This window comes from Erinaceus europaeus, chromosome 11, assembly GCF_950295315.1.
Source record: "Erinaceus europaeus chromosome 11, mEriEur2.1, whole genome shotgun sequence".
In the NCBI taxonomy this organism is placed as follows: Eukaryota; Metazoa; Chordata; class Mammalia; order Eulipotyphla; family Erinaceidae; genus Erinaceus; species Erinaceus europaeus.
The window spans coordinates 7,623,734-7,636,321 of record NC_080172.1 but is presented as its reverse complement, the minus strand read 5'-3'; the positions used below and the strand labels follow the sequence as shown (position 1 = coordinate 7,636,321).

The 12,588-nt window shown below is 41.4% G+C and overlaps 1 protein-coding gene across 3 annotated transcripts in view; it reads right to left on the bottom strand.

Moving 5' to 3' along the window:
* Positions 1–910: 910 nt before the first annotated feature.
* The window catches only part of ATG10 (autophagy related 10), a 362,807-nt gene continuing 351,129 nt past the window's right edge, over positions 911–12,588 (bottom strand). For all 3 annotated transcript variants that reach the window (XM_060201123.1, XM_007518781.3, XM_060201122.1), the window contains 3 exons: positions 2,604–2,701; positions 1,313–1,429; positions 911–1,034 (listed from right to left, as the gene is read on the bottom strand). In XM_060201123.1, the coding sequence (XP_060057106.1) occupies positions 1,330–1,429; positions 2,604–2,701 (198 nt within the window). In that variant the 3' untranslated portion in view covers positions 911–1,034; positions 1,313–1,329. The remainder of the gene's footprint in view (positions 1,035–1,312; positions 1,430–2,603; positions 2,702–12,588) is intronic.

The window sequence follows — 12,588 nt, the reverse complement described above, 5'->3', positions numbered from 1 at the left end:
CTTGTAAGCCTTCTGTGAGCTTGAGATACTAACAAGGAGAAACTGAGTCTGGGAGACTTTTCCCTCTTGGCTCATCTCTATAAGGAGAGAGGCTAACAAGTGGGGTGTCTTTCCAGACCTTCATCAAGGATGGGAGAGCTCCCCTAAGCTCTACCAAGCTTTCACATAGTCCCACACGTGGATTCATATACATAAAACATACACATAGGCCTTCGAGGTGAAACAGATAGTCTATTGCTACTGGGTTTGACTGTAGCAGACTAAGGCAGATCATGTTTAGGACATTGTCTTGGGAACACACAAACCCTGTATCTTACTTTCTATGCATCTTACATAAAAATAAAGGAATCCATTTCTCCACAACTCTTCATACCAGAAAATCCGATGCAGATTGTTGGGGGGAGAGCTAGAATTTTCTTGATATAGAAATGGGATATGGAGGAGAAAGGAAGATGGAACTCAATTTACCGCCCTTCGGACAAAGGCCGCACTTGTGTGTCACGTTGGAGTGGAGTGTAATCCAGGGCAAATCCCTTCAAGTTGGTGTGGTTGAGGAATATATACAATGTGGCTGAGAAAGATGGTCTTTCATAAACTTTTTTTTTTTAAATGACCTAAGAAAGCCCTAATGCTGTCACTGTTTTTACTCCAAATTAAGTACTTAGTTTGCTACTTGTAGTGCTTTGCGACCTTGAGGTATTTCTTCTAAACATAAAATCTAACAGTTGCTACAAATACTTATTTTCAGAGTGGGGTGGTGGTGGTGGTGGTGGTGGTGGTGGTGGTGGTGGTGGTGGTGGTGGTGGCGGTGGTGGGAAATTCGTGTCAAAAGCTTGGTGAATTGGACTCATAAAAGGTACTGGTTATGTTACACCGGATTTGGCCAGGTAAACTCTTGGTGTTCTCAATATGATTTTTTTTCAAAGAATTTATTTATTTATCCATTAGAATAACAAGCGGAGAGAAAGAACCAGACATCACTCTGGCACATGTGCCCACATGATTTCTAAGCTCCTTGGAATCAACAGGAGAGTCTAAAAGGTAGAATCAAAACAAAGATAATAACAGAAGGTTAATTAAACAGTGAAGTCTTATTTAAGGATATCAGTTCTAAAATAAAACCATCCAGACTCATAGTGTTATTATAGCAAAATAAAAAGCTTCCTAAATTACTAGCCATAAGTTGGTTACAAAACTGAAACAAAAAAAAGGAGTCATCCTATTAAAGAAGAAAACAAGCAATATATGGCAAGGCAGGCAGGCCCCAGGCTCCTGGCAACAGCAGTCATTCATGTCAGGCTTTCCTTTTTACCTTGTTCATTCAACAGTTCATTCATCCCGAGAGCCTGCACTGGCATAACTAAGAGGTAGACTCAGCCCAACAACTGGCCCCACAACGCTCAGCCACGATGTGATGTAGTTGACGTCCCTGGGGAGCAAGAGAAAAACAGTAGCGATTCCAGCATTTCCAGTGTAGTTTGAGTGAGTGGTAGAAATTTAGGTCGGCACAATAACGGGCAAAACACTTCCTTCATCACTGTGTGCCCACTTGGAACTATAACCCCTCTAACTTCACAATCTTGTAAGCCGTTACTACGTCACTCACAAAGGCTGTATTCAGATGGTAGCGGTAGCAGTAGCAGTAGTAACATATGCCGACAACCTAGGATCCCAGCCCCATCACTTGACAAAGTCTCAAGTTCCAAAGAGACTGAGGATTCCTTGGTAAGGTAGTTACCGAGAGGCAAGTTAATGAATTGGGTCTCCTGATTTCCCTTTGTGACTAATTTTATACTTAAATGCAATTTAAGTGATTTAAGCAATTTGGTGAGGAAGTACAGTGCAGCGTGCTTAAGAGCATGGTTCTGAGACAGATGTGCCTGAGTTCAAACTCTTTATTCCATCCCTTAACTAGTTGTATGCTGCCGTTGACCAGTATCTTAACCCCTTGTGTTTGTTACGTCTTTTTAAAATTTATTTATTTATTCATTCATTCATTCATTTTGCCTCCAGGGTTATCACTGGGGCTCGGTGCCTGCACTACGAATCCACTGCTCCTGGAGGCCATTTTTCCCATTTTGTTGCCCTTGTTGTTGTGCTTGTAGTAGTTGTTATTGTTGTCATAGCTGTTGTTTGTTGTTGGATAGGACAGAAAGAAATGGAGAGAGGAGGGGAAGACAGAGAGGGGGAGAGAAAGATAGACACCTGCAGACCTGCTTCATGCTTGCGAAGCGACTCCCCTGCAGGTGGGGAGCCGGGGCTGGAACTGGGATCCTTACGCCGGCCCTTATGCTTTGTGCCATGTGCACTTAACCCACTGCGCTACCGCCCGACTCCCATGCTTGTTACTTCTGTACCCTGAATAAAATAATGGTTCTTAGCTTATCAAAGTGTTATACAATTCAGTGCATTAATGTATCTAAAATTCTTAGAACAGCGGACAGTGGAAAATCAATAAATGGTAGTCATTACTATTATTACAAATATATATATATATATATATATATATATATATATTTTAGTGTAGCTTTTAGGGTCACATAAAAAGATTTACACTTTTAAACCAAGAGTAAAAGCCACTGTATCTTGATGGTGCTTCTTACCTATTGATTTTCTGAGAATGCTTTAACGCGGGAGCCATGAATTCACTCGTTTTGCAAGGGTGCAGCACAAAAAAGGGCTGTCCAAGAATTGGGTGCTCCTGTAAAAATCAGAGTTGGTGGAGGACTGTCAATGTGAGCTACTTTTGAAAAAATTAAGATAGATAGCCTGGTTTATTCTGAGCTTTAAAGACTTCATCATCTATAGCCAAGGCATGATTTCTTATAAACTTACAAGAGGCCAAATTTGACAAATTTGCGGGGTGGGGGTGGGGTGAAGGGGAGCGGGAGAGGGGTAGCATACTGGCTAGAGCAACGGACTTAAAAGTATGAGGTCCTGACTTTGGTCCCCATGTCACATATGGTGCTTTCTCCTCTTCCTTTTCCTCCTCTTCTTCTCTTCCTCCTCCTTCTTCCTCTTCTCCTTCTTTTGTGTGTATTAATAAATGAATCAGTCTTTTTCAAAACAAATGAACCCGACTAACCACAGATTTTATAAGACTTTGTTAGAATGTAACATTTAAGAGATACGTGCACAATTAAAGTTTAGGAGATCATTTTATTTATTTATTTTAAATAAAGCATTAAAATGTTTATTTATTTACTATTGGATAGAGACAGAGCAAAACTCAAAGGGGAGGAGGAAATAAAGAGGGAGAGAAACAGAGACACACCTGCAGCCCTGCTTCACCACTCGTGAAGATTTCTCCCTGCAGGTGGGAACCAGGGGCTTGAACCTGGGTCCGGGGCACTGTAATGTGAGCACTTAACTAGGCGCACCACCACCTATCCCCCAGGGGACCATTTTCTAAGCAGATATAGACCCATATCATACTGCAGCTCAAGCCATTCAAAGTTGCTTAGTAAATACATTTGGTTTTTTGTCTATACCAGGGTACTGCTGTGCTCTGGCCATACTCAGTTCTGGTGTGGAAGACTGAAGATTGAACTTGGGACCTTGGAGCCTCAGACATGAGAGTCTTTTTGTACAATTATGCTATCTCCCCTGCCTGAGACTTGATTCTACTTCTACAGGCCATCTGTTGTTCATATTATTTAGCAGGTGGATCAGACTATGCCAGGGCTTTGCAGTTAAGACAGTGTGGAGTTAAGTCCTGCTCCACTACTGTGAGTTTTCGCATACATCGTTTAACCATTTTAAGGCTCTGCTTTCTCATGTGATAACTGGGACTAGAAATAGCATTTACTACATAGACTATAATCCTTCCATTTAAAGATGCCAGGAAAGTTTTCAAAACAGAGTCTGACCCTTGGTTAATACTTCACTATTATTATTCAGCTCATGGGCTTAATAATAATAGTCAAGATGACAATACTCAGACCTCAAGAATATAGTCTAGCCCTATTATGTTGTTCAAGTTCAACATCTAAACTACAGAAAACTCACAGAGTTGGGCTGCATGCTATTTAAAAACCACTGACCAGGGTCTAAATAGGTAGGAACAGTTGGCAACTGATTACCAGCAAAGGGAAGAGAAGTCTGAATTAGTAAAAAGTCTAGGTATATGGCAAATAAAACTGTCAATATATTGACATTCAGAAAGAAATAGGAAAAAGATCATTTAAATTAACTTAAAAGTAAATGCTCAGGAACTTAAAATATTTGAGTAATCTACAACATTACTGAGAGATAGATATATGGACTGGGCACACATTCAAACTTCAGGTAACATTCCAGTTGGAGTAAGTCTTTCTTTCTTTCTTTCTTTCTTTTTTTTTTTTTTTTTTTGCCTCCAGGGTTATCGCTGGGGCTCGGTGCCTGCACTACCAATCCACTGCTCCTGGAGGCCATTTTCCCCATTTTGTTGTCGTTATTATTATTGTGTCATTGCTATTGTTGAATAGGACAGAGAGAAATCGAGAAAGGAGGGGAGACAGAGAGGGGGAGAGAAAGACAGACACCTGCAGACCTGCTTCACCGCCTGTGAAGCGACCGCCCTGCAGGTGGGGAGCTGGAGTCTGGAACCCGGGTCCTTGCGCAGTCCTTGCGCTTTGCACCACGTGCACTTAACCCATTGCACTACTGCTCAACCCCCAAGTCTTTACTTTCTAATAGGGCTTCTTGTATCTCTCCTATATATGCCAGTAGTTCCTACCAGCTAGAGCTACCTGGAGAATTTACCTAGCCCCTCAGCTACTGAGTGGTTTCTGGGATGTTCCCTTTACATTTCTGACTGGTTTGCTGCTTATCTCAGCTGGCAGGGTTACCATTTTTTCTTTCCATTTAGTACCCATTTTGCTGTTTTTATTGCCAATGCTACTGGGTGGTAGTTTTTGCTGTCTGTGGGAGGGAAATCAAATGAGCCCCTGCTGGCTGGCAGCACAGCTGCTTGTTCTTCCCGCCAACTCTCCTTGGATAAAACTTCCGTGTTGATGGAGCCAGAGTAGAAGTCGGCCGGTACATGGGAGTGTTTTTAGGCAAGAAGTCTGCCGACACTTTCTGTTTCCAACTTGAAGTTCTAGCAGCTTTTTATGAATTAAGTTTTTTAAGTGCCTATGGTTGTTTCCACAGGCACTTTTTTTTTTTTTTTGCCTTCAGGGTTATTGCTGGAGCTCAGTGGTGGCACCACAAATCCACTGCTTCTGGAGGCCATTTTTTTTCCCGTTTTATTGACAGGACAGAGAGAAATTGAGAGAGGAGAGGGAGGCAGACAGAAAGACACCTGCAGACCTGCTTCACTGCTTGTGAAGCATCCCCTGCAGGTGGGGAGCTGGGGGCATGAAACCCAGGTTCTTGCACTTAGTACTATGTGCTCTTAACCAGGTGCACCACCATCCACAACCCCCCCCTTTTTTCTTCTTTATTTTATTCTGAAAGGAGAGGGTTTGGCGATTTTGGTTTGACTCAATGGCCTCCACATTCTGTTATAACTGAAAGTCCATTCCTACTGTATATATATATATATATATACCAGAGCATCACTCTGGCCCATGGGATGCCAAGGATTGAATTTAGGACCTGATGCTCATGCTTGAGAATTTAATGTTTTATCCACTGTGCCATGTCCTAGCCCTACTCTATTTAATTATAAAAGTCTTGTTTTGGGAGTAGGGCAGTAGCGCAGTGGGTGAAGCGCAGGTGGTGCAAAGCGCAAGGATCCCGTTTCGAGCTACCGGCTTCCCACCTGCATGGGAGTCGCTTCACAGGTGGTGAAACAGATCTGCAGGTGTCTGTCTTTCTCTGCCCCTCTGTTTTCCCCTCCTCTCTCCATTTCTCTCTGTCCTAGCCAACAAGGACGACATCAATAACAGCAACAATACAATACAATAAGGGCAACAAAAGGGAATAAATAAATAAAGATTAAAAAATTATTTTAAAAAGTTTTGTTTTTAAGAGATTACATAAACATGACTTATTACAATACCTATAAACTGATCGACATATCATAGCTTCTTTTTAACCTGTAATCAGTATAATATAATTTTTATCTTAGGGTGGGGGTAGATAGCATAATGACTATACAAAAAGACTCTCATGCCTGAGACTCCAGAAGTCCCAGGTTCAATCCTCTGGACCACCATAAGCCAGAGCTGAGTAGTGCTCTGGTTAAATAGAGATTCAAAAGGCCAACAAATATGTGAAAAAATGCTCCAAGTCATTGATTGTCAGAGAAATGCAAATAAAGACAACCATGATACCACTTCACTCCTGTGAGAATGTCAGACATCAGAAAAGGTAACAGAAGCAAATGCTGGAGAGGTAATGGGGACAAAGTAATCTTCCTGCACTGCTGGTGAGAATGTCAATTGTTCTAACCCCTGTGGAGAGCAGTCTGGAGAATTCTCAGAAGGCTAGAAGTGGACTTACCCTATGACCTTGCAATTCCTCTCCCAAGGATATATTCTAAGGAACCAAACACACCCATCCAAAAAGATTTCTGGATATCTATGTTCATAGCAGCACAATTTATAATAGCTAAAACCTAGAAGCAACCCAGGTGTCCAACAACAGATGAGTGGCTAGTTGTGGTCTATATACACAATGGAATATAACTCAGCTATTAAAAATCATGACTTCACCTTCATCTCATCTCACCTTGGATGGAGCTTAAAGGAATCATGTTAAGTGAGATAAGTCAGAAAGAGAAGGATGAATATGGGATGATCTCACTCATAGATAGAAGTTGAAAAACAAGACCAGAAGGGAAAGCACAAAGCAAAAAACTTGGACTGGAGTTGGTGTATTGCTCCAGAGTAAAAGTCTCTGGGGTGGGGTGGGTAGGGTTCAGGTCCTGGAACCTGATGGTAGAGGACTTAGTAGGGGTTGTATTGTTACGTGGAAAACTGGCCAATGTTATGCATGTACAAACTATTGTGTTTTACTGTCAACTGTAAACCATTAATCCCCCAATAGAGAGGTTAGAGAAAAAAAAATTACCTTAAAATGCAAATTAAACTTTTGTTTTTAAAAACATTCATTTTGATATATCCTGGTTTATTATCTAAGATCTCAATACAGTGGAGGATAAGGAATGTCCAAACCTGTTTTACAGACATACCTAAGCTATTCTGTCTCCCCCCCCCCCGCCCCGCCTCCAAGGTTATCTCTGAGGCTCGGTGCCTGCACTACAAATCCATTGCTCCTGGAGGCCATTTTTTCCCATTTTTGTTGCCCCTGATATTATTGTTATTGTTGTTGTTGGATAGGACAGAGAGAAATGGAGAGATCTTTCTCTTCCCCGTCTTCTCCTCTCTCAATTTCTCTTTGTCGTATCCAACAACAATAATAACAACAAACATGGGAAAAAATGGTTCCAGGAGCAGTGGATTTGTACTGTAGGAACTGACTCCCAGCTATAACCCTGGAGGCAAAAAAAAAAAAAATTGTGAGAACTGCAGGTGTTTCCCCTGGGGAGTAAGGTTCTTCTCGCTCCCCATGCTTTTTAGATGTCATTAAATGTAAGGCTTATCTAAGGGCTCTCAGCTGTGCTTCTTCTCACTATTATTATGTCCCTCTCCCTTTAATAACATAAATATTGCTCTCATATTTAACCAATAGAAAAGTCTACTTATCAAAAACAAATATCGAGGGGCTGGGTGGTGGCACACCTGGTTGAGTGCACGTTACTGTGTGCAAGGACCCGGCTTTGAGCCCCCAGTCCCCACCCACCTGCAGGGGGAAAGCTTTGCAAGTGGTGAAGCAGGGCTGCAGATATCTCTCTGTCTCTCTCCCTACCACGCGCTTCCCTCTTGATTTCTGATTCTCTATCCAATAAACAAAGATAATAAAAAAATTGAAAACAAAAAATCTAGTTAATTTTCTTCTATGAATTACTAACTATACATAAATACTTTCATATTTCCATGTAAATTAATGGTCAGACACCCCCACTGTCAAATCATATCACATGGGAAATTCTACTTTTAGATAGCAGAGGAAAACTCTATAAGCAAAAATTGTAACACTATAATATTGTGTAACATATATAAAGGTAATATACGTAGTAGTAATGGCACAACTGAAGGGAAATTGAAATATATTGAATAAAGATGCCATATTTTAGCCTGAGTATTAGCTTACAATGCTAGTGTTAGCATGTTTGTAGGATCTTATTTTGTATTTAGAACTGAAAAGTTCTTGCTTGCTGTAAAATAAGTCTTTTAAGTATGTTGCTAGTCATGACCACTCACTCATCTAGCAAAGTGTCGAAAACACCCATAGTTAATAACATAGTTACACTTTATCTGGTCAACACCAGTTGTTTTCTGAAATGCACTTGCAGGTGGGGATCAGGGGCTTGAACCTGGGTCTTGGCACAGTTATATGTGTGCTTGACCAGGTGCACCACCACCTGGCCCCCTGAAAAATACTTTTTCCCCCTCCAAACAGCAATCTGTTTATTTATTTATTTTTACCAGAGTACTGCTCAGCCCACATGAGAGATTGAACCTGGGGTTTTGGAGCCTCGGGCATGAGAGTCTGTTTGCATAACCATTATGCTATTTCCCCATGCCCAAAACTAAAGTACTTAATTTACAAATAACTTGAGGCATTTGATCAGTGTAGACAATCTGTATACCATTCTCTAAAAACCATTTTTCTGCAGTGGAGATTCCTTTCTTCTTTCTTTCTTTCTTTCTTTCTTTCTTTCTTTCTTTCTTTCTTTTTTAAACCACCTATGCTATCAAGAAAGATAATTTGTATTTTATTCTTTCTCTTTCAGACAAACAGAATTAAAGATGAGAGCAGTTTCTAGTTGATTTAAGAATTATGAACTGGAGTTCAAGAAAAAAAAATCTAAAATCTTACACCTTATTTGTTTAACATACCATTTTCAGAAATGGAAGAACATCAAAACTGTCAGGATCTTTTTAGTGACATTTCTTAGATCAATTCAGAAGGTAAATTTGTGTGAAAGTGCTACCATCTGCTGTCAGTACTAATGAACTGATGGAAATCTGTGCTGAGAAAAATGTCAGTGTAGAGATACATGCAGCCAATGAACTGTGTTAGGCTTACAACTCAATAAACACTTCTACTGGAACCAAGTTCTGTTAAATGGTTTCCCATGAAAGTAGAAATGATGGGTCAGATTCCTATCTCTGTACCTCTAGAGGAGTTCTATGGGCACATTTTCATATGAAATTTAATTTAGGGGTGGTTAAATGTCTCATAAAATAAGTCTGACATGAATAGTGTAAATTGGTTTCAGAACCATTAGATGTGACGATCACAAGGAAATGATACGACTGCACCTTCATTCTTATATCTAATAAATATGGTGAGTTACTTGGTTCGTTTTTTAATTTCCACGGCTCTTCGGGAGGGAACAAAGATAATTTCACATGCTGAGTTTTCATTCAGTTTCGTATTTCAGACTGATCAAATTTGCCTTCCAGTCTGAACAGATTTTTTAGAAATGAGAAAAAGTATCTCCTTCCTCCTGTGCCCTCAAGCGGAGAACAAAAAAGGGCTATCCCCACAGATGGCATCTGGCACTGTACAACAAAGAGATTGGGACTTACCTGTCCCAATCGCTTTTTAATTTAAAAAATATTTAATAAGGGAGCCAGGTGGTAGCGCAGTGGGTTAAGCGCAGGTGGCGCTAAGCGCAAGGACCGACTAAGGATCCTGGTTCAAGCCCCCAGCTCCCCACCTGCAGGGGAGTCGCTTCACAGGCGGTGAAGCAGGTCTGCAGGTGTCTGTCTTTCTCTCCTCTTCTCTGTCTTCCCCTCCTCTCCTCTCCATTTCTCTCTGTCCTATCCAACAACAACGACAACAATAACAACAACAATAATAACTACAATGGAAACAAAAGGGAATATTTTTTAAAAAATTGTAAAAAATAAATAAAAATGAAAATAATGTGTCTTCAGCAAATTATAATAACACATACTGGGAGTTCAGAAGCAAACAAATCATAAAGGCAGGATAATCTAAAATTGCCCAGTTTTCCTGTATGGCTTGGTGATTTCTGTTGTTGTTGCCGTGGCAACAAACATTAAAATCACAAGGAGTTGCCCAGTGTCAGCAGACTTAGCTTTTTTTTTTTTTTTCCCCCAATGGTGGAGCCTGAATACCAGACAGATCCAATATTCAGTGACTAAAATAAAGCCTTTTGGCTAGAAATTACCTTTTTGCCACAAGCCTACTGAACGCCCTTGCCACGCCCTCGCCCCCGTGTGCGTGAGAGTTCCTTTATATAGTGGCAGAGATGCATATTTCTGTGCACGAAGTGTAACGGTGTATTTACTAATGCTACACTTTTAAAAATAAATATATATATTTTAAATATTTATTTATTTATTCCCTTTTGTTGCCCTTGTTTTTTATTGTTGTAGTTATTATTGTTGTTATTGATGTCGTCGTTGTTGGATAGGACAGAGAGAAATGGAGAGAGGAGGGGAAGACACAGAGGGGGAGAGAAAGACAGACACCTGCAGACCTGCTTCACCGTCTGTGAAGCGACTCCCCTGCAGGTGGGGAGCCTTGAGCCGGTCCTTTCACTTTGAGCCACGTGCACTTAACCCGCTGCACTACGGGGGGGGGGGACTCCCACTAATGCTACACTTTTAATAAAAGTTTAGTTGACAGTTAACCCTGTTATACAAAATAAATCAAGTGTGTTTATTGAAAAAAGAAAAATCAGTTTCTGGATTTGAGAGTCTGTAACTACAGTTCGTTGTTTCTGCTGGACTTCATTCCTCATTATGCATTCTGTACTTTGTTTTTTTCCAGTATCTTATTTATTAAAGTAAGTGGTGAGGAGAGAGAGAGAGAGAGAGAGAGAGAGAGAAAGAGAAAGAGAGAGAGAGAGAGAGAGAACAAACCAGAGCATCAGCCTGGCACATCTGTTGCCAAGGATCGAACTTGGGCCCTCATGCTTGAAGGTCCACTGCTTTATGCACTGCACCATACCCCCGCGCATGCGTTCTGTACTTTTAAACTATGACCATAGAGAAGACTGCAAGCCTGGTGATGCTTTGAGTCCGAGGGCTAAAAGTGCAAAGTCGCTGACAGATTTCTGCCTGGTACTTAGGAGTTGGGGGCAAGGGAGAAAAGGGAATTCCAACTCCTTCCTCGCATGAGGGTAGTTTTATGTTTAGGAATTTTCTGGGGCTATATTTCTTTTTTTTTTAAATTTTTTAAAAATATTTTATTTTTATTTATTTATTCCCTTTTGTTGCCCTTGTTGTTTTATTGTTGTAGTTATTATTGTTGTTGTCGTCGTTGTTGGATAGGACAGAGGGAAATGGAGAGAGGAGGGGAAGACAGAGAGGAGGAGAGAAAGATAGACACCTGCAGACCTGCTTCACCGCCTGTGAAGCGACTCCCCTGCAGGTGGGGAGCCGGGGTTCGAACCGGGATCCTTATGCCGGTCTTTGTGCTTTGCGCCACCTGCGCTTAACCCGCTGCGCTACAGCCCGACTCCCCCCTGGGGCTATATTTCTTTTATCTTCTTTTTTTCCCTGTTTTATATATACAAAGAGGATCAAATGGGGAAGAGAGGAAAAATTAAGTATACAGATGATGATAAAGGGAGAGCTTTCCTTTTTTAAAGGAAATTTTATTTATTTTTTATATTTATTTATTCCCTTTTTGTTGCCCTTGTTGTTTCTTATTGTTGTAGTTATTATTGTTGTTATTGATGTCATTGTTGTTGGATAAGACAGAGAGAAATGGAGAGAGATGGGGAAGACAGAGAGGAGGAGAGAAAGATAGATACCTGCAGACATGCTTCACCGCCTGTAAAGTGACCCCCCTGGAGATGGGGAGCCGGGAGCTCGAACCAGGATCCTTATGCCAGTCCTTGCGCTTTGCACCACGTGTGCTTAACTCACTGCGCTACCACCTGACTCCCAAGGGAGAGCTTTTTAAAAGAAAGTTGGGAAGAGTAAGGCTCTTTGCACAGGTAGCAGTTGAGCAGAGAGCCAGCCAAGTACCGAACAATTGCATGGACTTCTTAGGGAGATGAATACTTGCATCTTGGGGATGACAAGTGCAAAGACTCCAAGACCTCAGTGAGGATGAGCATTCAAAGTCTTCAAAGAACAGCAAGAAGACCAGGTGAGACTAAGGCTCTCGGTGGAGGATTTAGGACTGGAGAGGTAGCTAACAGGTGAGGGCATGTTCATTTTTGTAAGGCATAGAAAGGACATGGCATTTTATTTATTGATTTATTTAAACGATTTTATTTATTTATTTATGAGAAACACAGGAGGAGAGAGGAAGAACCAGGCATCACCCTAGTACATATGCTGCTGGGGATTGAACTCAGGACCGCATGCTTGGGAGTCCAATGCTTTATCCACTCGGCCAACTCCTGGACCACAGGCATTTTATTTTAAGCATGGGGAAGAGACTTCAAAAGATCCAAAAAGGGGCCAGGTGGTGGTGCACCTGGGTAAGCACACACATTACAGTGCACACGGACCTGGTCCCCGCCTGCAGGGGGAAAGCTTCACCAGTGGTGAAGCAGGGCTGCAGGTGTCTCTCTGACATCCTCTCTCCCCCCCCGTTCTCTCC